This window comes from Pseudonaja textilis, chromosome 2 (genome assembly GCF_049901715.1).
Source record: "Pseudonaja textilis isolate UNSWEBS1 chromosome 2, rPseTex1.2, whole genome shotgun sequence".
Classification (NCBI taxonomy): Eukaryota; Metazoa; Chordata; class Lepidosauria; order Squamata; family Elapidae; genus Pseudonaja; species Pseudonaja textilis.
In genome coordinates this window covers 43421261-43446318 of record NC_141991.1, presented here as the reverse complement: position 1 = coordinate 43446318, position 25058 = coordinate 43421261, and the positions used below count along the sequence as shown (strand labels likewise).

Genomic DNA, 25058 nt, shown 5'->3' with positions numbered 1-25058 from the left:
AATTAAGTCACTATTTTTCATACTGTAAAGCACGATTGTTTTATGTGAACATATAAGTAATAAAAATAGTGACTTTGTTCTTAGCATAATGTGTGAATGCATTAGGGTGATGAAACTTGTTATTTAGCTGTGTTGCAAGTTGTTTCTCTGAAGTTAGTTACTCTATTTTAAATTCTGTACCTATTTAGTGTATGTCTACCTATCTTCTTCTTTTCCTTTATTCCCATATGTTTTCTTTTCCCTACTGTATTTTCTTTTCATTGGTCCTGTTTTTCATTCTGCTAACCTTGGATCTTGATTTTTTCCCCTCTAGAATAATACTGTAGTATCATTTTTCAGAGAAATACGTTCAAGCAGAAGACATGAAGTTTTCCCCTAAAATACTAAATATTTCAGTTCTTTTACATTGAATATGAGTTTAGATGGCATTCAGCTCCCCTCTCATTTAGCTGAACATTCAGTTTCAGTTCAAAGTTGATTTCTACACCAGAGTCCAGTACCTCATGAGCACCAAAGGCATATTCCTCAGGTTCTGAAAGTACCTGTGATTCTTTTGTATGAGAGAGGATAATTGTGAAAATATATGAACTAAATTTTCACATACAAAAATGTGCTTTTCTGAAGGGCATTCCTGTGGCTGTATTTTTAGAAAAATCACTGCGACATCAGTGGCACGCTTCCATTTAATTATGCCTAGAACTGTAACCTGACTAGGCCATTCTGTATGTGACTACTGAGAAATGAATCTCTTTGAATTCATTGGAAAATCCACCCAAGTGTGGGACTTTTAAGTATAACCTTAAAATTGCAAGATTTCTTATTTTCCATTTACTTTCCAAATTCCATTGAATTTGCTGGGAGCTATTTCGGAGTAAATATTGTACCAAAAGTCATTTTGCTATTTTAGCAAAGTTAGCACCACAGTAGTACCTAAAATCTTAAAGGACTGTTAAGGGAACTCACTCATACATTACCTGGCTCTGGGGAACAGAGGAACTTAACAGATTTTTAGGAGGAACACATTTAATTATGGCAACACATTTACTTTGGCTTTTGAAGAGGCTGTCCTGTTTTGGTTTTTTCCCATTCAAGTGTGTCCAATTCTCAGAAACCACCTGGACAAGTCCCTGCAGTTTTCTTAGCAAGGTTTTTCAGAAGTGATTTGCCATTGTCTCCTTCCTAAAGCTTGAGAGGAAGACCCAAGGCCACCCAGCTGGCTTCATGCCTAAAACAGGACTAGAGGAGGACTAGAACTCATAATCTCCCAATATTTAGTGTGATGCCTTAACCACTCATCAAACTGGCTCTCATTCTGTATTGCGGGACCAAATGGCAAAAGAAAGCTCAGGACCATTTTGGTTGGAAACATGCAGAAGAGGCCTTTATCCTGCAATGGATAGATAATGACTAAAATGATGGTGGTGGTGATGATGATGATGATGATGATGATGATATTTAGGGAGCTGAAAGGTACATCTGTAATTAATTTTAAAATTACAAGTAAACACAGAACTTTGGCTTTAGTCATTAATTACTGCACTGAATTATCTCATAATCTTTAATACAAGGAAATGTTTGATGTCATACCCCTGGAAAAAAATAATAACCAGAATCAATGCCATTCTGACTAATCTTCTGGTTTCCTACTTAAACCACATATCTACAAAAGATTTAGACTTCTTGAAGCATTCCTAGGAATTTAGGAATCAAACACTTCCTTTTCCGGATTTTTGTTCTTTTTTCATTAATAGCAATGGTACCAGAGCACACTTTTTATTTCAAAAATAATGTATTTTGCAACAATGACATGAAATCCACAGTATCTTTTCTGCTTACAGGAGGCCGAGGTGCAGTCCCAACGGCGCCAGCGATTCCTATAACTTCCACTACCCAACTCATTCAGCAAATGTCATTGTCCTGCCTTTGCTTTTCATTGTCATTCAAAGAGGTCAAACCACAGAAGAGCTCAGGTAAGGACCATTCCAAAGATGCCATTTTAATATGTATTCAAGATCATTGGGCAGAGAGGTAGCTTTTGACTGCTATTGTAGTAGAACATGGCCTAGATTCCCAGGAGGGAGGTGCAAGAGACAGTAAAGTTTAGATAGTTTGGTCAGGAGGAAGAGGATCAAGATAGCTCCTCCCCAGACATTCTCAGAGTATATTTTTAATGTTGAAAGTAGTTGGTTTTAATTTAACAAGATTTCTGTCTGTAGCTGAAGAACAATAAAGGAAATTGCTTAGAAGAAAGTCAGTATGTCTTTCTTGTTGTTGGTTTTTTTGGAGCCTGGCAGCTATCATGTCATAATTAATACCAGCTACACCTTGTAATAGCATACACAGTGAGTTTGTACCAGCAGGGTTGTAAATAGAATAAGGCCCCAAAAAGGGAAGCATTAACATTATCCAGAAAGTTAGAAAAGCACAAATAATCCTTGGGGTCAAAGGCTTTGAGGAAGACTTCACCAGTCCCCAAATAACTCAAGACCAAGTATTCAGTGGGATCCACCAGGAAAGGGATCAACAGCATCAATCTAGTAGGTGCAAGTGAGTAACAAGCATTTTAACAAGCATTGCAAGAATATTAAAAAGAGAACGTTGATTGCCTGAAGGTACCTGACACAATGCTGCTGAATCACCTGCATATGGCCTCATGAACATATTCAGCAGCCACAGGGTAACCTGAAAAATGATTAAATATGGTTTTTACAGATAGATTAAAAGTCCTAATAAACTATATAGAATAATAAATAATAAACACAAACAAGCCCTGTTAATTCTATTATCTGTTTTTTCCTTTAACTCTTTTTAGAATATGTTTAATTAATAAATTAAATCTGATAAAGGTTTGATAGGAAAAAGTATTTGGTGACAATATGTTTTCGTAATATGTTTAAAGCAAGGTTTCTTAACCTGGGTAACTTTAGGACTAGTGGACCTCAATTCTCAGAATTCCCCAACCAGCATGAAATCCACACTTCTTAAAGTTGCCAAGGTTGGGAAACCTTAGTTTAGAGAATAACTTTGAGGAGGGTTTTAAAAATAAAATGAAAATAAAATAATAATCTGTATTTCTCAATATATTTTTATAGGTCTGCTTAAAATCAAAGGTGGTGGCAGCAGCACTGGTCAAGACAAGGAGTCCATTTTATCTGACAAATTTGATCCATGTCCTGAAGCAAGGGAGAAGCTTCGTGAAATCTGCCGTCAAATGTGAGCTTTTTCAAACAATTAGGAAAGAAAATGCATTATTTCTACAACACCAGTGGCTTTCACATATTGCAGCCTCTTAGAAATGCTTCAACTGTATAATAATTTGGTAGCTAAACTGGCACAGTATGCACCTTCCATGAAGCAATATCTGGTCACATCTACCCAACCCATCAGAGCTGGGAGGCAGGGAATGCTGTGGGTCCCATCCCTGAGGGAGATACAACTGGTGGGACCCAGAAGAAGGGCCTTCTCCGTGATGGCTCCCCTCTGGAACACCATTCCCCCAGAGATTAGAATGGCTCCCTCTCTAATACTCTTCCGGAAGCACTGAATACCTGGTTCTGCCAGCGGGCCTGGGGAACCCAGAGTGGGATGGAGCCCATCAAATGGCTCATGTGATCTGCTGTTGTTGGGGCAGGGAGTGGGAGTTGGGGGGTGATTTTTTTTCCAGATTTTGTTCTACTGTACTTTATTAATTCATTTGATTCTTTTTGTTAGTTTTTATTTTTTATTTTTGTTTTAAATATGGTTTTACATTCTGTAAGCCACCTCGAGTCACCATGGACAAATAGGCGGTAATATAAATTCAATAAACAAATAAACAAACAAATAAATAAATAAATAATATGGAAATGCCAAGTTAGCTAGGTAACATATCTCAAGGCAGAGAGATGCTTAGGGGAACAGTGAAAGAATGTGGGCAAATCACACAGCCAATCAACAGGTTACAGCATCTGTATCTTATATATTATATGAAAAAGCAATGTATTTCATCAGGGCCTGGAATATAGATGGCCTGGAATAGAGAGAATCCCTATTAGTATGACGCATGCAAGGCTGCTTTCTTGCAGATATGCTTACAAATTTGTGTGTTTATGTTGACTTTTTCAATCTGGAGGAAACCAAATGTTTGAAGTTTCAATAAGATGGTTTCTTCCCACTTCCTTAGAAATGACATTCTAATAAGAATGTCATGGTGGCACAGTGGTTAGAATGCAGTACTGCAAGCTGCTTCTGCTGACTGCCAATCAGTCTGATAGTTCGAATCTCACTAGGATGAAGGTTGACTCATCCTTCTATTCTTTTCAGGTCGGTAAAATGAGGACTCAGATTGTTGGGGAAAATGCGCTGTTCTGTAAACTGTATTCACTATTTACTATAAAGCGATATATAAGTCTTATTGCTAATCATGTGCATTTGATTCCTAATTTTAACTACTTCAGGTAATGTTCAATGTAAGAATGCATTTTTCCACATATAAAAGTTGTACTTACATTTATTTAAATTACACAGCGGACTACAAAAGTAAATGGTACGTTATATTTATTATATTATATCCCTTTTATCTATCACTGTTGTTAAAGATGTAGGTCAAATATCTATACGTTGAAATATGTTTTTAAAAGTCAAAAATGTCATGAGAAGTACTGACATTTTCACATATATGTAGGTGATAGTGATTTCCTTTCTTATTCTTTTAGGTACGGGGTGATGAGGATTATTACTGCCACAGTACTGTATCCAGAAAAATGTCAACATCTTACTTTATAGTTCTTTTTCTGCAAGATTAGGGCTTAGAACAGGACTGGGGCATCTGTGGCCTGCATGCATTTTCCCAGCCCTAAAAAAATGGGCCAATTAATTTGGTCAACATAAGAGATAAATTACAAAGTGAGGGTGGGATGGGAGCAGATGACTGTCTCTAAAGAACATTTTTTTAAAAAAAATCATTTTTCATCTTAACTTTGACCGTTGTTTTGACATTTTGCAGAAATGATTGACGTGTGAATAGAGTGCAAAGCCTCTGAGAGGTGAACTGTCAAATGCTCATACTTATCCCCCCTAAACACAGAAGAAAGTATATTTGATTGTAGCAGTAAATACATACATGCAGCCCCAAAGCCATCTAAAAATGGAACTTTGGGGGGCATTTTTGGACAGAATAGAATTTTTAGGGGAGAGAGGTGGGAGCAGTTTTTCTCTCAAAAATACCTTATTCCAACTGTTAAAACATATTGAAGTTCTATAGAAAGGGCCTGCAAAAATGGGAGTTCGAGTCATTTAAAAACTTCCGGTCATTCAATGAATGCAGTAGTTTGTCCCTCAGAGGCTTCTTGCTATCATTTCTATCCTGAACTTGTTGCAATAATTGCTATGAAATTTCCAAGGGCCTCTGCAATCTGCTGAGTTGTGGTCTCAGTCCCTCAAATATTGATCTGGAGTGATTTCTCCCTTTCTAACCATCACATACCTTACAACCATGAGGAAAAGATACTAAGGAAAGCACTGGGTTGCAAATTGCAACCTGTTATTGTCACAGCTTATAGGGCTTTTAAATACAAACATAAGGAATTACAAGTCATAGTAGAGGGGATAGTATTGATTGGCTCACCTTTCAGTCTTGAGATCCACAGAAATGAAATTGAACACAAATGCTTCTGACTTCTTTCCAAGGAATTGGGGCATAGAAATGATGCAATATGGAAATGCCTTCTATCTCTTTCCAAATACTATCACAATTTGCTAATTTCACTTTATTGCTCTGTTAGGGGAGAATTTCTACTTAATCTCCATTTTCTATGACTGTCAAAATAAAAAATAATAATATTGGAGTTATCTTCTATTTTCAGTCTTTGATCAAGGAACAAATGCTCTTTCTTGTCTTTCTGTGCTGGCACATAGCATCAATTTAATTTACGTATATAATTATGCAAGCAACTTTCATATCCATCTTTAAAGCCTATTAATTGTCATTGGATTATAGCCTGGGCCTTAGACATGTAAATTAATAGCATCATGTAGTGATCCAAATTGAAAGGACAAAAGAAGATTTGGATCACGTGGAGTGTGCATACAGCATCCTTCAGGCACACTGTAAACCAATCCGTCTTTCCCCAAAATTGGTACATCAGCTGTGAAGTACAGTGATACATTGCTGTTTTAAGGTGTTTCCAGGAGATTCTACATGCATGTCCCTGTATCACAATTTGCCCTTTGCATCTGGCTCTGTGCACAGGAAGGTATACGAACTGTATTTCAGCCTTTAATTTCCTAAAAAGCTCAGATTCTAGCTCTCTGCCAAATCTAATATCTAGAGCCAGAGTGGTTTTGTTGTTGTTGTTAAACAAAATACGTCCAAAACTCTTAACTTGCTCAGTATGGTGTTATTTTAAGTTCTGATTCTTAATACTTATCACTATATATAACATGAAGCAGTGCAATTGTTACTCTCTCTTTTTTTTAGAGAACATGAGAAGTCTGTAGCTATAGCAAAGTGCCACGTGAGACCCCTAATATTGAAGAATTATCCAACTGTGCACAAGTCACCATCTCAGGCCTTGAGAAGAGCTTCCCTGTCTCAATTAGCCGCTGAGATCAGACGTTCAAAATTGAAAAAGTTATTCTTTTCCATTCCTGATGGAACATCACTGATTTAGTATCCTTATTTTGCCAGGGAGCAAATTGGTGGGTTATTGTTACACTTACTAAAACCTGTTAGAAGTATGCAATCTTGAGGGCATGTGAACAGCTGCTCATCCATTTGATCGCTTGCTCTAGCTGCCACCTTCATATGACTTCCAGGCATTTGAGCGCTGCTATTTCAAAGCCTTCATTGAATAAGAATTTCTCACCTTGTTCTGAGGTTGTGGCTCAGAATAGAGTCATAACTGCTCTACTACGGTTAAATGTTTCAAATACCTATCATTTAAAAGTTCATGAAAATGGAGCAGTCTTAAATCAGTTTCACTTGAGTCTCATTCCTCATATATGGGTTATCCATGACCAGACTTTCTCAAAAGATACTGGTATGCACTTTTATCTAAAGTGTATCAAATCACCTGGATGTATTTCTCTAGTAGAATTAGTACACTCAGAATTGTTCCATTTTTCAAAACTTTTAATACTTCTGAAAGAGCATTAAAGCCAAACACCTGCCCAGAAATGTGCATGCTATGCAGTTAAGAGGATTCTTACTCTTAATTACACCCTAATAATCCTCCTCTTCCTCAGGAATTAGTTGAAGGAACTGATTGGATGGTTCAACCCCCTGAGGTCAGAGACCTCCTAATGAAAAAGTTGGCTCCCCGTTTCTTTTACGGATCTGCTGCCAGATATGGCAGAACAATTGAAGAAATAAGGAGAGACAACTGCTCCGTCCAGAGTAGAGTCAAAATCAAAAGGACCAAATTTCCCTGCTACAAAAGAAGAATAGACCTGGAAGACAGTGTCCTAAGACTGGAGGGGAAGAGTTAGTAGTCATCTCGACTTTCACCATCCAAATCCAGTAACCCAACCCTACCACTACCCTTGGAATTACTTGGAGTTTAATTTTCCAAACCCAAATAAGTGATAATTATTAATGCCACTAAAGCCATGTGTAGTTCAGTCTTAAAGGATATGTTGGAACAAGCTGTGAGTCTGTGCTGGTACTCCCATGACTGAATATTATCCATTCCATTTCACGCAACAGGAGTCTAGAATTAAACTCTACAGATCCTTTGCATTCTCTGTCTCCCTCTTCCCCCCTTTTTAATTTCCTTGACATCCACTTGGCTTTGGCTTATTTTGGAACTATGTCACAGAAGAACATGCTGCATGTGATCTTGCCACGAAACTGGGAATTCTAAAAAGGCAGCAGATTTTTTTCACATCACTATGATGACTCAAATGACTCTTTCTCTTTTAACAATGTGATGTAAACAAAGGCCTGGATGGAAAGCCTTTATAGCCCCCTTGTTAGAGTTCATTATTTCGGCTAATAGGTTCATCTGCTATGATGGCATAGGTTATGAAAATGTGAGAGGGAAATAGTCTCTCAAGCAGGCTGTCGGACAGAATGAGCCATTCAGGGCTCCATTAGAAAATACTATGCTGCAATCTGGAAAAGATTTCACTACTTGTAAGTTGACCAGGTTCAGCATGTAGGTAGGTGCAATAGACTTAGGGCATGGGGTGATAACTGGAAGTTGCCCAAGAATGTGATTTCATCAGGGTTGCATGGAAAGGTTTTTGCTGATGCAGAGAAGTTGCCAACTCTTCACTTTCTCCCTGCAAACTAAGTCTCTTCCCTGCTTCCTTCAGATGATTTCTGAGCATCACAAACATGGGCACTGCAGGAAAAGTTCCATATGCAGGTCTCTCCTCCAAGCATTATGAAATAATTCCAAGCTATGAAGAAACTGGGTCACCATGTTTGATCTGAAATATCAACAGATGTCAATTACATTCACTGTCCCCTGTGACTGAGCATGCCCAGTATGGGAAATTCAGCAGGAAATCATCCAAGGTTTGCACTTGAGGAAGATCTATTGCACAGTGCCATTTTTATTTATTTTTTTATCCTTTCACATTATGTGGTTAGACTCATATTGAGGATAGTATCTCCTTGCAACTTCAAAGGGCCAGATATTTTCCATACTCTCTGAATGAATAGCTAAGTAAACATCATTTTCATGTGTGCTATTACTTGACCTAATTCAAAGTTATCCATCTGGAAATATTGCAGTTTTCCAATTTCCCATATGCTGCATAGGAAAGACAATCACCTTTCTATTTCAGGATGTCCCAACTCAAGGATTTTTAGGCATGTTTTCCCCAGGCCACTCATGTCTATCTTATTCCTTTAAATCAAGGTGAGTGACATTAATTGATCCTAATGTTTGAGATGTGTAGAAATGCAACAGAGAAAGCATCCATTAATTGATAAGTGATCATTGAATTATTAAATCAGAAGAAATATTAGTGTATTAATAGACCAATTCCATCAAACCAATGGTTGAAACCAATATTTTCATATTTTTGTTCACATTATGTTAGTTCTCTTGAGACTAGCCAAGTTTCCTGTAGGAGAAGTGTATAGTCATTCAGAACATCATAATTGTATGTGATTTCTTCACAGGATCTTTTTCTGTCCAGTACATTCTGTCCAGTACATTCAATACAAAATTTCATTTTGTAATACTAACCACAAAAAACATAAAGTTATTAATGAATGCCTGTAGAAATTCATTCATTAGTGGAAAAATTTCATGTAAGGGGGAAATTATTTCAGTTTTACAGATGAATAATCAGAAAAGAGACTAGTACAAGGTGACATAACTAATCAGTGTTATGGGACTTTTAAAATCAGGTCAACTAGATCCATTTAATCTGGCTATTTTATTGTTATGATTCCCATCCATCACTCTTTTTCTAAGTGAAGTAATTAGATATCCTGAATCTCTGGCTTTAAGGAGCATGTGATATAGCAAGCTATTAATGGCCTATGTTAAAAGCTTAACCCCACTGGGTGTAATTAATGATGATACCACATGGTGTAACTAGGAGAGAAAAAGGTCAACAAAGTGATGAGCTATTGGAATACATTTCAGAGGTGGACTGTATGACACCAACATAAAATTTGGCCTGAAGTGATGGCATGAGACATTCCCTGAGAAATAAAGAGCACCAAGTACATAACAATTGAGAGAATTTAGGAAACACCACAGAGAAGAAGTGGAAGCTGGGTAGTACACCAGTGAAAATTTTGCTTCTTCAAGGAGATATAACATTAGGTGGGTTAGGTAAGTTAGAAGTCTGAGGAACGCACTGATGTTCAACGACTCAAACTAATTTTGAGTTGAGCATCTGTATTCATGACACTTGTTCTTTTGAACAGATAAAATGGGGCTTTGAAACATCTATTAATACCTAATTTCAAATAGAAATATGTATTTTAATTGCTATTTTATCCAACAACAAGATTCACTATTGTGCAGTTATATTAAAATATGTGTACTGTGTAGTTTTCATATCTGCAGGAACTCAGCTACCAGTATACATCATGATACAAACTCCATCCCACATGAACGTGTGTGTAATCACATCACAAATACAAAAGGCAGAGCTTGTGTCATGATATCACCTCTGATGTTTTGCCATTTTGGCATCACCATGAGTAGGAACCAACACCCTTGATCATAGCTATGTTGTATTATACAGACAATAAATGGATCAAAAATACAGTATAACAGAGCAGTTCACTGAGACAGAACTGTGGGCTTAGGACCACGGAATTCTTCAATATTTATTATGCTCATAATATTTTTGCAATGAGAGGAGCCAAAAATATTACTAGTTAACATCTTCAGTACAACCTTATAGTATTATTTGCTGTGATTTGACTGTTTTCCCACTTACTCAGCTTTTCTGTGGCGTTACTGATAAATCAGCAAGGTGGAGTGGTTAGAGACAAATACGGCCAATTAACCCACCACTGGAATTGGTATTCCAGAAAAGAAGTTCTACAGTCTTTAGATTTTCAGGTATGAATTTTTCAGGAATAATTTTTAGGTATCTTACTAATGAGATACTACCATTGTTCTTGGCAGTTTTTAACAATTACTCTACATTTTTAGGTCAATCATGTTTTCAGTTGGGTTCAGGTTCTACAAATACCAGAGAGCATTATTCCAGGGTGTCAAACTCACATCATCATAGCGGTGTCATGTGATGTATCACCACTTTTCCCCCTTCACTAAACCAGGTGTGGGCATGGCCAGTGCATAATGCATCTGGCCCAGGGCCACAAGTTTGACAACCCTGATGTATTCGGGTTGACTCCTTGTGTTTACTCCTTTCATGCATTGCCACCAAGTACTGAAATGTGTTTTTAAAATATGTATCCTTACTACCATATGGTAATACCTGTTCTCAGGGATTAGACCCTTAGAAAAAAAATGCATTGACAAAACAGAATTTGAGGCAGGAAGGCAGACAGTAGGTTACAGTGAAATAAAATGGTTTTCCTAGGTGGCCACAGTTACAGAACACACACACTTTTTGCTGCTAATTAGTTCTCATTTGGATTTTTACAGGTCTATGGGAGCTTGAGATCTATTCCTCCTTTCCTAATGCTATCCATGATACAAATAGTGATAAAAAAGCAAAGTGCCCCATAGGATCATGTGATGTTTACTTTTGCTTCCTGACATTTCTGATATAAATATGAAATCTGGTGAGGCTTCATTACCTTGAGAGCAAAAATTATTGCTTCTTATTTCAAAGCCTCTATTGACACCAATGAAAGTTATTTTGTACATTGTAAAGAACATTTTCATAGTCATTGTCACCCTTTAACTGAAATGTTTAAGATTTTCTCAAGCCAAGGTCAATTCCTGGCTAACCACGTGAACACAGCAGTGCAATTTCTTGACAGTAGTTTAGAAGGAGTTTGCCACCTCCTCCTTTCCAGGATATGGATCATCATCATCATCATCATCATCATCATCATCATCATCACCTCAGTCTAAAATATATTTCCTAGATTCCCCCCACTGAAATACTAACCAAGTACAGTTGTGCTTAGGTTTCCAGTCTAGAGAGAGTTGGCCAGGTAATACCACCATTAATATAATTAATGAAGTATCTAATGTAAACTCAAATTTTCAATTTGTCTCAGATTGTGTTTGCCATGGATGTATACACATGTGTTAGTTTCAGCCTATATGCATCTTTGCCAGTCCAGTTAAGATTGTCAGGCAGGAAAGCAGTGGGAAAAGATCAGTTCTGTATGAATCTGGCCCATGACTCTGTTTATCTTTTTTTTTATTTCTTAGATAAATGAAAACTTAAAATTAAAAGTTCTTAGCCAAAATTCCATGACTATTACTTTTGCTGCCTTGAATGAAAGCCTCACCTTATCTTTGATAAGACCTGGATGTCTGCATGGATGCAAAGCTGATAAGCAGGTACCAATCACCTAATGAAAGCACACACCCTGGGTTTGTTTGTTTTTAAATGGAGGGCTGATTTTCACTGGCACAATAAAGGAATCTCTCTTCATTCTGTAACCCTAATTAAAAGTCAGGAGAATTTCTGCTTGCCCATGTTGCATGTCCAATGACCCCATTAGGAGAGACCCAGTGTGGTAAAGTCGAGAAAGTATTGAAGTAGCATTGGGAAGATCCTGTTGTGGCCCGTCGGCTGCCAGCAGAGCTAGCAGCAGAGTCAGACGAGGAGGAAGTTGAGGGAGAGCCTGGGTCAGCTTCCGAGTGGAAGACAGAGGCAGAGCTGGGGCCTTCCCTTCTCCATCAGGTGGAGAGGCCTGAACTGATTGAGTGGGAGGACCAGATGAGGTGTACGTGCAGAGAGGAAAGCAATAAGCTGGCTCTCAGGGAAAAGCAGAGGTGGATGCTAGCCAGCCCCTCCCTGGCTGGAAAATAAATAGTAGATGTTTGGGAGTGGCCAGTTGTCACAGACAACCGTTTGTTTTCTAGTGCACAGCAAGCAATTTGGATTCCTTGGCCAGAACCAGGTTTGTTGGGACTAATTACGTCTGTATTTTTGTTTATCCACGTGAATAAAAAACTGTTCCTATCCTGTTTGAGTAAGCAAATAAGCAGCTTATCCTTACTTGCTAAGGCTGGGTCAGAACAGATTCTAGTTCAAATTCACTGTCAGTTATGAATGGTCCCTGAGTGACTTTAGGCCAGGTAGTGTTTCTCAGCCAGCCTACCTCACAGGATGGATTTGTAGGGAAAGTTGGGGGGGGGGGGAGGAGGAAAGAGTGCAGACAGTCCTTGTCTTAGATCAGTTCACTTAGTGACTGTTCAAAGTTATAATGGCATTGAAAAGAAGTGAGTTATGACCATTTTTTCACACTTATGACTAGTGCAACATTCCCATTGTCGTGTGATCAAAATTCATACGCTTGGCAACTGACTCATATTTATGACCATCCGGGGGTCATGCGATCACCTTTTCTGACAATGGGGAAGCCAGATTCACTTAACAACTGTGTTACTAATTTAAGAACTGCAGTGATTCCCTTAACAACTGTGGCAAGAAAAGTTGTAAAATGGGACAAAATTCACTTAACAAATGTCTCGCTTAGCAATAGAAATTTATGGGCTCAATTGTGGTCGTAAGTTGAGGACTGCCTGTACTGTGTATACCATATTGAGTTGAAACAAAGAAGGCACCACCACTAACAGATAACAGAAAGCATGGTTGAGTATCATGCTTCGGTGATTCCTGTCTTCTAATGCTTGAATAAAACACTTATGGCATTAGAGTATCATGCCCTTATAACCTTAAACCCAGTTTTTCTGCTTACCGGCAAAATTAAATTCTGCAATAAAAGCGATAGACAAATTATACCACATTCTATCTTATTCCCTTCTCCCCCTCCACCCCTCCACCCACAATACACGCTGCACTTGGCTCTTTTCAAATTGCTTCCCTGGAGTTCCATTGACCTTTCAAAAAACAACCCCAGGAACTTTACCGAAACCCGCAGTAAGGACAACTTTCTTTCCAGAAGGAAATTGCTAGGTCCCTTCCCCCAAAATATTTATATTGTGGATGCACTTTTGTGGAAAGACAGCCTTTGCATTAAAATGTTTTATGACTCCACTGGTTGCCTTCACAGGGTGGCTGAATGACATATTTATCAGCCACGTGGTGTTAATTGGCCTATTCTTTAGATTAAGAAGTCATTGGTTGCTTGTCATTCCGTTCTCCATCTCCTACTGCTTTTATATTTATCCCCCACCCAGACATGCAAACAGACACACTGCAAACCATACATTTTAAATTGCTTTTGTTAAGCAGAAACAAAGAAAAGCTATGGGTCCGAGCATTAAGGAAATGAAAAATGGTTTGAAGATGAAATCCATGAAGATGAGATACAACAAGTGGCCCCATGTTGTATCTGGCAATTTTGATCCCTTTCAAGCCAGTTCAGGAATGCTCCAAAAGTGGAAAATTCAGCAGGATTGGCGCTTTCAAAAGATTTATATGTTCAGGTGTAGAGAGTTTTTTGTTTTGAACACACAGATCTGGTCATATCTGAGTTTTTAAAAAGATGCTTTTGTATGTAAAATGTGTAAAGATGAGATACAATAGCTCATTCCATTTTTTTTTTTCATTCTTGTTGTCTTCAAATCCTTTCTCTCATTCCTTTGCTAAAAATTAGAGTGAAAGAAAAGGTGTGGAATGTTTATTTTCAAGGAGAGACTTTTCCCCTTGAAAACTGGTCTTAACACTGCAAACCCTTTCAGCTGAGGGAAAACGCTGATATCAAACAAGCTGCTGTATAAAAAAAATGAGAATGTTCCCTGTTCCTATACTAGAGAGCTTGTAGCTGAAGCACATAGTTTATACTTTTTTTAAAAAAAGAATCTAAATAAAGGTGATTTTGTTTTAGTACAATAAAGAGGATTTCGGAACAGATGCCTTTTTGCTTAGTGTGACAGCTGCATATCAGTTCTTTTGCTATTGTTTGTCACAGACTTATTGCACAAAATAGGCAATTCTCTTTTATGCTTCTTCTAGCACAGAATTATTTATTTTACTCCAGCACCAGGAATTACAGAGATAACTTCGGATCTATATGGAAAGTAAATTGAGTCTTTTAATGATCAATTAATAGTATTACTAAAGAGCCATGGTGGCTCGGTGGTTAGAGTGCAGTATTGCAAGCTACTTCTGCTGACTGCCAGCTGCCTGCAATTTGGCAGTTGGAATCTCACCAGGCTCAAGGTTGACTCAGCCTTCCATCCTTCTGAGGAGCCAGATTGTTGGGGGCAATAGGCTGACTCTGTAAACTGCTTAGAGAGTGCTGGAAAGCACTGTGTGGTGGTACATAAGTCTAAGTGCTATTGCTATTACTGGCAATTCTCTATCATGCCATGTCTCAGAATGAACAGAATGACCATGAGATTTCAGTTCTGGCACCATCCACTGCTAAATCTGATAGGCAGTGGTTTATTGTTATCTGAGGTCTTATTTCTTACATGGTGCTCAATACTTTTAACTGATCATTCCAGAGGTTGAACCTGGAGACCCCCACATAATGGTTTTATCCATTAACCTATAATCAATTCTCTTTCAGTTTCCAGGGTATACTCCAGATCTGGATTGTCTCCAGATCTAATACTTAAGAGTCATTCTGCCCATTTTATTAGTTCTATTTGTCCTATATGGACTCCAATTATTGGCAGTTCTATCCTTTTTAAAGCTTCCTTCTTAAGATTAGAATTTCTGAAATTCTCAAGTAGGTGTGGATTCTTATTTTAAAAATAAACTTTAAAAAACAATATTGTAATAATACATGTGATCGAATGCAGCAGAAAGGAAGTGGGGTAGAGATAATCTGCATTGAGGGACTATCTCTAGAGTAAATTCAATGAAGACAATGTCCTGCTAGTCTCAGAAATTGCCAGCCTAGTGTAATAAGAGCCCTTAGTTGACTCCAATAAGGAGAAAGATTGTGGAAATAGCTGCACATATAACAAGGCAGATCTTATCTGAAGCAAATTTGGCCTTTTAAGTATTTGTTCTTGGATACAAAAACTGTTTCATTGTCCACTAATTGGAAAACCTGCAGGAAGATAGGAGAGAAACTAGGAGAGGTATTGTTTAAAAGCCTTCCGTAACCATATCTTGACTTAAAGAAATTTGCATTGCTGAAACAATCATTCCTGATATTGCTTATGTTACAAACAAGGAAAAATACATGTTTTCTCTGTGTTAAATCTGATAATTTCCCAAGAAATCTCATCTCATCTCTTCTCCACTCCTCTTTTCTTTTCTCTTGGCTGAGTCTTACCTCATATGATGTCATAGCTAAGAAAAAATGAATGCAATGCAATTCTTGGTCTAAAAAGTCACTAAATTCTGCTATTGTACAATGATGCCTGCATAGATTTCCAGATGCCATAATGCAGTATTTTTTAAAAATCATACTCATGTCCCTTTTTCCTTTCCAAAGTTAAAATACATTGAAGCTGATAAGAAAGAACATTGGAGAAGAATCCTTATTGACATTAAAAGGAGGTTTCAGAAAACTACAAAACAATTTATAAACAGTGTTTTGATGATTTCAGGTATTGTCATTATGTTGGGTTTATGAAATTCACACTGCTTTATTAATTAACGTGTATAGTCATGTGCTGTCTCATACAAATGTGTCTTCGTAATGTACCTTCTTCGTAATAACGTGGAATGGTGATAACATTAAATTTGAAATGAAATGAATAATGGTACATTATCTTAAATTTCAGAATTTCAGAAATGATGAAATGATACAGATAAATGTTGTGAAGAAACCAGTGGTCAAATTGTGCATTCCAAACTGTTTATCTGAAGTAACATTGAGAACTATTAAACTGATTCCTTCTGGGTTTTGTGCTTGAATTGTTCAAATAACATTTGTAGTTGTTGCTGCAGGAAGTAAGAATGATTACAAAAGTAGACATTTTTGTAGTCTTCCTCCTTCAGCTGGAAAAGGCTTCTAAACATTAATTGTAGCCCTAGTTTTCACACAGAATATAAATAGGCATTGTAAGGAAGGAAAGAAGAAAAAAGAATACTATATGGGGTGTTAATGTTCTTTCTCATATGGATGATAGATAATATACATCTGTAGCTTCTTTATCCAATGGACAAGCTAGATTCCATCTTGCTAAGACATTTTTCTTGAAAGATAGGAGGCATTGCCTCTCAGATCTTTCTGGCAAGAAGAGTGGCAATCTTGCTTGTGTAATTGTTATAACTTTGATAATAAGACAGTTGTAAGCATATTTATATACAGTAGAAGTGATAAATAGATTTAAGGGATTAGATCTGATAGACAGAGTGCCTGAAGAACTATGGATGGAGGTTCGCAACATTGTACAAGAGGTAACAACAAAAACCATCCCACAGAAAAAGAAATGCAAGAAAGCAAAATGGCTGCCTGAGGAAGATTTGCAAATAGCGGAGGAAAGAAGGGAAGCGAAAGGGAAGGGAGAAAGAGAAAGAGACACCCAATTGAATGCAGAATTCCAGAGAATAGCTAGAAGAGAGAAGAATGCCTTCTTAAATGAACAATGCAAAGAAATAGAAGAAAATAATAGAATAGGGAGGACCAGAGATCTCTTCAAGAAAATTGGAAATATGAAGGAAACGTTTCATGCAAAGATGGGCATGATAAAGGACCAAAATGGCAGGGACCTAACAAAGGCAGAAGAGATTAAGAAGAGGTGGCAAAATTACACAAAAGAACTATACAAGAACAAGTTTAACTTCCCTGATAACCACAATGGGATGGTCACTGACCTCGAGCCAGACATCCTAGAATGTGAAGTGAAATGGGCCTTAGGAAATCTGAGCCACAACAAAGCTAGTGGAGGTGACAGTATTCCAGCTGAGCTATTCAAAATCTTAAAAGACAATGCAGTAAAAGTTCTATACTCAATTTTCCAGCAAATTTGGAAAACTCAACAGTGGCCACAGGATTGGGAAAAGCCAGTTTACATTCCAATTCCAAAGAAGGACAATGCCAACTACTGCACTCATTTCACATGCTAGTAAAGTTATGCTCAAAATCCTACAAGCTAAGCTCCAGCAGTATGTGGATCGAGAACTACCAAAAGTACAGGCAGGATTTCAAAGAGGCAGAGGAATTAGAGACCAAATTGCCAACATACACTGGATCATGGAGGAAGCTAGGGAGTTCCAGAAAAACATCTACTTCTGCTTCATTGACTATGCTAAAGATTTTGATTGTGTGGATCACAACAAATTGTGACAAGTCCTTAAAGAGATGGGAATACCAAACCATCTTATTTGTCCCTTGAGAAACCTATATGTGGGTCAAGAAGCAACAGTGAGAATTGGACACAGAACCACTGATTGATTCACTGATTGGGAAAAGAGTTCAGCAAGGCTGTATACTGTCACCCTGCCTATTTAACTTGTATGCAGAGCACATCATGTGAAAGGCAGAGCTAGATGAATCAAAAGTTGGAATTAAGATTGCCAGGAGAAATATCAATAACCTCAGATATGCAGATGATACCACTCTAATGGCAAAAAGTGAAGAAACACTAAAAGCCTCTTGATATGGGTAAAGAAGGAGAGTGCAAAAGTTGGCTTGTAACTCAACATTAAGAAAACTAAGATCATGGCATCTGGCCCCCTCAATTCCTGGCAAATAGATGGGAAGAAATGGGGGTAGTGACAGATTTTATTTTCCTGGGCTCCAAGATCACTGCAGCCAAGTAATTAAAATATGCTTGCTCCTGGGGAGGAAAGCTTTGGCAAGTCTAGACACCATGCTAAAAAGCAGAGACATCATCCTGCCAACAAAAGTGTGTATAGTCAAGGCTATGGTTTTCCCAGTTGCAATGTATAGCTGTGAAAGTTGGCCTATAAGAAAGGCTGAGCACCAAAGAATTGAGGCCTTTGAACTATGGTGCTGGAGATGACTCCTGCAAGTCCCTTGGATTGCAAGGCAATCAAACTGGTCAATCCTAGAGGAGATCAACCCTGGTTGCTCTTTAGAAGGCCAGATCTTGAAGATGAAACTAATGGGAAGGAAGGACTCACTGGAGAAGAGCCTAATGCTGGGAATGATTGAGGGGAAAAGATGGAGGTGATGGCAGAAAATGAGGTGGCTTGATGGAGTCACTGAAGCAGTTGGTGTGAGCTTAAATGGACTCTGGAGGATGGTAGAGGACAGGAAGGCCTGGAGGAACATTGTCACGATGGATCAGACACAACTTCGCAACTAACAACAACAACGCAGAAATAATGTTAATTGTGAAAAGTTGGGAATGTACCTTACAGCATATAAGATACATTCTGGACTTTGGATGCAGAGGTAAAAGGCTCTTGAGTGTAAACATGATGGTGAACCTGCCTGCAACTCCTTAAACCACCTCCCAGATTATCCCAGAAAAAGATCATTGTTTTAAGGAGTTTGCAAATATTTGGTATATTACAAACTCCTTTCTACTCCCAATATTGTATATGAACATCTTTTCTACTCCAAAATGTTCTTTGCTATTTGGGGAGGGACCACAGTTCCATATTAGAGCATAGAGATATAGGTATATATCTGGGAAGACATTTATATAACACTAGCTTCTCTGTGTTCAGATAGCTGGGGAAATATGGTATTTATCTATTTGCCCAGATGAGTTTGGATCAGAGTTAGCATAACCAAATTCTTTGAAGGGTTTTTAAAAGAACGATTTTTTGCACTAGTAAAATCCAAAGGATCATTTACTTTATTGTAAAGTAATTTACTGTCCCACCCTGTATATCTGTAAAAAGTAGTTGATCGTTATTGCTACCATTGTTATTTTTTATCACATTGTTATTAACTTTACAATAATTTTTAAAATATATTATAATCTTGGTAATCTGCCTGATATTCTGTTGATTGGCAGGAATATGCTGCATAGATTATCCGCCTGAGTTTCGTACAAAACCTATGAAGTGTAAAACAGTGGATTCACCACTACAGACCTGGGATCGAAAGCTAAGAGAAGAAGCTATGGCTTCGGTTTCAAAACCAAAAGAGAAACAAGCTGTCAGGCCAAAGAGCTTACCCAGTTATCACCCAATTAAGAGAAAATTTAGGCCTCCATCACAGTAAGTGGGACAATCTTTTGGGGGAGGGAATTCTCTGAAAAACAAGATGAAATAGGGGGATAACAATATGCTCCTTGTACAATAGAGACACTGGAGTCAGTCACAAAAGGCTAAGTGAGAGAGTGAATAGGTCCAAATGGTGCAAGAAGCATCATGATGTTCATCTCTTTTGTACATGTGTCTTGATGTGGCAAGCTGTACAAAGAGGGCCAAGTTTGTACTGCAATGATGTGACGCTGCTTTTGTCACATCGACAAAAATGCTGGATCCTGCAGATGTTACAAAAGATGTCTTAGAGGTCATTTCTGGTGCTTTTTATGCTCCTCAGAAGACATACCAACAATGACAGTGCTTGATTACTTTGGGCCCATGAGTTGCTGCTTTATTTATTTCAGCACCTAACTTGCACTGATTATGTGCCATTAAGTTGGTGTTGAATTTTAGAAGCCACATAGGTAGATTTTCTTTAAGAAGTTCTGTCACCTACCTGATCTTTCAGACCAATAATGTACCCATTTTCACTGTCCATCCTTCCTGTTGATCCTCCTTTTCATTTGTTTCTACGTTTCAGTGGTGGGATTCAAAAAAATTTACTACCAGTTCTGTGGGCATGGCTTGGTAGGCATGGCAGGGGAAGGATACTATAAAATCTCCAGTCAGAGGTGGTATTTGCCGGTTCTCCAAACTACTCAAAATTTCCACTACTGGTTCTCCAGAACTGGTTAGAACCTGCTGAATACCACCTCTGCTATGTTTCCTAAGTGACACTACTTGGAAAACATTCTGAGGAAACTGGAATATAGACAAACAGATCAAGCCATACATATTTTGCTTTACTCAAGTTATACATATTGATATTAGTGCTATTGAATTGCAAAATGATGGTGAGATGCTGAAGGACAGATGTGTCATTTCTATATACATGGCATCCTCTAAGCCAGCCTGAGGCATGTAGCATAGTGGAAAATGTTATATATACACTAGACATTGAAGAAGTCTTCTAATTCTAATCTGATTGTATATGTTATGGGAAAGGAAAATCTTTTTATCCTTTGAAGCAACAATTGAGAGCAGCAACATATCTTGAACTGGTCTTAAACTTGTGATTTATAAGCAGACAAATTCAAAAGAGGATAAGAGCTCCAAATTAGATAGATCAGATTGGTGAAAAGCAAAAGAAACTACAAACACTAGTGTAGAATTTTACGAATTATTTCAGGAGCACACAGTTTATAGACATAGGACCACATACAACACTTTACTGCAAGGCATTAATAGCAATAGCACTTAGACTTATATACCACTTCACAGTGTTTTACAGCCCTCTCTAAGCATATTGTCAGCATATTGCCTCCCCACCCACCAAAAAAAAAACAATCTGGGTCCTCATTTTACTGACCTTGGAAGGATGGAAGGCTGAGTCAAACTTGAGCCTGGGAGATTGGAACTGGCAAATTGCAGGCAGCCAGCAGTCAGCAGAAATAGCCTGCAGGATTGCATTCTAACTACTGCGCCATCACAGCTCTTAATTAATTTAGATTCATCTGCCTTTTCTCTGGCAGCTTTTCACATTGAGTTAAAAATGGAAAAACAGAAAAGAGAGTGTTCAGAAAAAAAAATAAAAAGTGGCCCCATTCAGTTTGGCTCTGGAGTCATTATTGGGAGCAAACACTCCCAAACAAATTACCCCTAAGAGACCATAACTCTTGGGGGGGAGTTTTTTGAGGGGAAAAGTATTAAATGAATGGAATAAATAGGCAGATATGTGGCTTAAAATAAGAGTGGATAAGAGTGAATCTGTTGTGGTTGTTGTTGTCTTCTGGATTTCAGCAAACCTTTTTATTAATGGCTTCCTAATTATAGGGCGTTTTCTCCCTAAAAATGCCTCCTATAACTTTTATTGCCCTTTTGTTAGCCCAAAAGCTGCCTGACAGTTCTAAGATACTACTTTAATGTAGTAGCTTTTACTTTATATGCATATGTGTCTCTCAGTAAGCTCATCAGATTTGTTTTTTAGCTATGGCTATTTTTGTAATTACTGGGGTGGTATGGTTGAAGGGCAATGTGTTTTATGCTACACTTTATAATAAATATCCCCTGGATGGTTAAAATAATTTAATACTATAAAAATAAACCCATAGTGAAAACTTAAACATAATCTCTGAACTATCCATTACCTATATCTGATAATTATCACTATAAAATTTGAGTTGGATTAGTGAGTGGTAGAACCATTTTTATATCCAATCATTTTATAACTGCTTGGGGTCTATATTAGATTCTGAAAAGTAATAAGGCTAGTATATAAAATATGAGCAACACAAGCACTGATAAAAGTAGCGCAATTTTTAAAAACCTCTAAAATAGCTTAATATTAAAAAATATCAGGGAAACGGAAAGCTTTGTCTGATGTTGATTCTCTGGACAGAATATTTCCAAGATAGATAAGGTCTTGTCTGTCAGACATGGCTGCACTCATTCAATATGAGCATCAGGGTAAAATATCCAAAGTTATTGTAGAAAGAAGAATTACTTCAAAGGATACAAGCTCAACCATTTAGGGTTTGAAACATGAATACCAGCATTTTGAATTTAGAATGGAAACAGTTTGGCAGCAAGTTCATATGAAAAATATGGGTTGCATATATTCATATTGTATTCAGTAGTCCTATCTATTTAGTAACCTGATATTTGATTCTAGTAGAAAAGAAATTTGATTGACTGAGTCTGGACCCACTGATATTTTTTGGTCTATTTTCAAAGGCAACCCTCCATTATAGTACAGGTAATCCTCAACTTACTACTGCCATTGAGCCTGAACTTATGGTCAAAAGTCATGCCAGTCATTAAGGATGTCACCACATGGCCATGGCCAATTTTATGTCTTATTTTGTAGCAATCATGAAGTGAATTTATTCTTAAGGAATCCGTTGTTTTCAATGGGCATTTTTTGCCAGAAACTGAAAGTAAACTCTAGTTTTCAACCCCCAAAACATTGTAAATTGTGGTCACGTGACTGGAAAGGTGCTGCAAATGACTGTAAATCAGGCAGGTTGCTGAGCACCCAAAAAGCGATCATATGACCATGGAGCAGTGTGGGGTCTGGCCATCAGAACTCAAATCTGGGTCAAACATTAAGTATCCCTGGAGAAGCCTGTTATAATTTTGAATAGTCATAAGTCAAGGACTGCCTGCACACCAAAACAATCATTGTAACAAAGCTAGCCTTTTACAGGCATTTTGTGAAATGGCAGGATTCTTTCTCCTGATTCTTTCCCTAGTCCTTGTCCTAATTATTAAGGTAGAACAAATGCACCAGTTCTACAGTATCTTCTCTATATAAGCTTCAATGTTCCTTTCTTTTATTATAATTCCCGCTTGACTATGTAGTATTGCATTATCTCACTTAACTAGCCAGATAATCATTGTAAAGAAAATAGTAGAAGAGGTAACAAGAAAGGGAGATGTCTTAATGCCAGTATTGGAGTGGGGAAGGGGGGGCTGATTTGAAATTAAAAAATTAGGGTCCAGGTAAGATTTGAGTAGAAACTAGATACCATTTGCTTTTCATTTACTGTCTTCCAAATGTACCTCTAATAGAGATTAATATTTTGAATAGAGAATTCAAAGTGTATTGAAAAATGTACACAGCACTATCCCAGATACTTTCCAGTTCTTGTGTTTCAAATATTACTTACCTGTTTAATTTTCCATTTCTTTTTTCTCATTCTTTTCTTTCTAACCTCTTCACCTGCTTCACAACAGAGCCAAAGAAGAGATCCCAGATGGAAGCCCTACCCTTGAGCCGTGGGCAATTTATCCTATGGACTGTCCAATTGTGCTGCGCAAAGTTTTGACCAAAACTAATGAAGGTTTAGGTTGCAAATGTGTAGTCAAAATCCCATTAATTACGGACTTAGAATTTGAAAAGTTTATCACTGCCCCAAGAGACCCTCAACAAGTCATTGTGATATGTGTGTTGTCACCACAAAAACATTCCTACTCTCCTTTCTTTGAGTGGTCTGTTGAACAGGTGTACATAAAGATGCAGCATGGCCGTCCCTCACCTTGTATTCAGGTAAACTAAATGTTGATGCTTTATACATGGATTTTCCCAAAGCAGGTTCATTCTTCTTGGCTAATCACTGTTTCTATTTTATGGAGATGAAGTAGTAATGTAAGAGTAGCATGCCAATAAGGGAGTTCACTGACCACAGAATTTGGCTCAGGCTATTTGTTATTTTGTGATTCAGAAAAGAATGAGAAGCAGCCTACTTATTTATTTAATCACATTTACAGGATTTTTGCTATTGATACCCGGGACATGAAAATCAAGAGTCACTCATTAGTAGAGAATTTTGTTTTCTTTTAACTCCTGTAAGATGGACTGTGGGAGAAGGAAAAAGATTCATAAATTAAATAAATGTGATAAAGAAGTCTCTCCGATCTGAATTATAGTGGTTTCAACCTGGATTGAGGCCATGTGTGTGTATAATAAAGTAAAAAAAGAATAAATGAAAGGATTAGCTGTTTACTACATAACACAGTATAAGCCAGATCCTAACAAATAAACTACGACAGCCACAACAGAAATTATCTTGAAATAAATGTTCATAATATTGCATTGCAAATTATGAAAAAGAACTACATCACAGAATTTTATTTTATTTCCTTAATTTATTCACAAAAATCTGATTAGCTGTCAGATTATGAATAAGGGAATATACACCCCTCAGCTGAATCCATTTTCTCATCTGTTTTTTCCCCACAAAACAAATTGGTGGGATTTACTGTAAATTATATATTATAAATGTCTGTTACCACTGTTAATTAAAGTAGAATTGCCTTAGCAGATCAAGGCAAGAATCATCTGCTCCACCATTTTTTTTCCGACAGTGGCCATTTTACTGACTCTTGTTTGAACTCAGGATCTTGGAGTTTATATTTGTTCTGAATATCAAAGTTTAATTTAGCTGTTATGATCCTTAAACAGTTATAGATGTCTCCCCCAAGAATTTCACCACCCTCTTAAAGTATATTAACATAACAAAAAGATTATATTTTAAGGGCAGATGAGATAATTATCTCCAGTTACTCTTTATGTTTATTTCAGACATCTGACTTCAACTTCTGTTTTTTTAGAGGAAAAATGATGAGCTATCTGGAATTTTAATTGTATGCATGTTTTGGTTTTTAGTTTTGGGATTCTTTTTTTCATCGCTTTACCTTTTGATCTGGCAATCAGTTTTAGCTGCCAACTTAATTTCTCACCTAGGAATACAGAGAAAGTAGGATCTATAACAGAAAAATAGAGAGGCTCTGAAGTGAGTTTCTATACTGCCTTTGTCTTCTTGTGAGACTTTTCTGTCTGGTTGGAAAATGCAACCTGCAGACATTGGTCTATCATATGGACTTTGGGTTTGACAAACCATCCACTTTCA

General features: G+C 37.5%; 1 protein-coding gene across 1 annotated transcript in view; it reads left to right on the top strand.

Annotated features, from left to right (window-relative positions):
• FAM194C (family with sequence similarity 149 member C) overlaps nt 1–25058 on the top strand; it is a 67413-nt gene that overhangs the window by 9108 nt on the left and 33247 nt on the right. The window contains 9 exon segments of the mRNA XM_087923157.1: nt 1842–1970; nt 3093–3213; nt 6458–6649; nt 8697–8846; nt 10397–10517; nt 11811–11979; nt 15984–16082; nt 19413–19617; nt 23383–23695. Coding sequence (XP_087779283.1) covers nt 1842–1970; nt 3093–3213; nt 6458–6649; nt 8697–8846; nt 10397–10517; nt 11811–11979; nt 15984–16082; nt 19413–19617; nt 23383–23695 — 1499 coding nt within the window.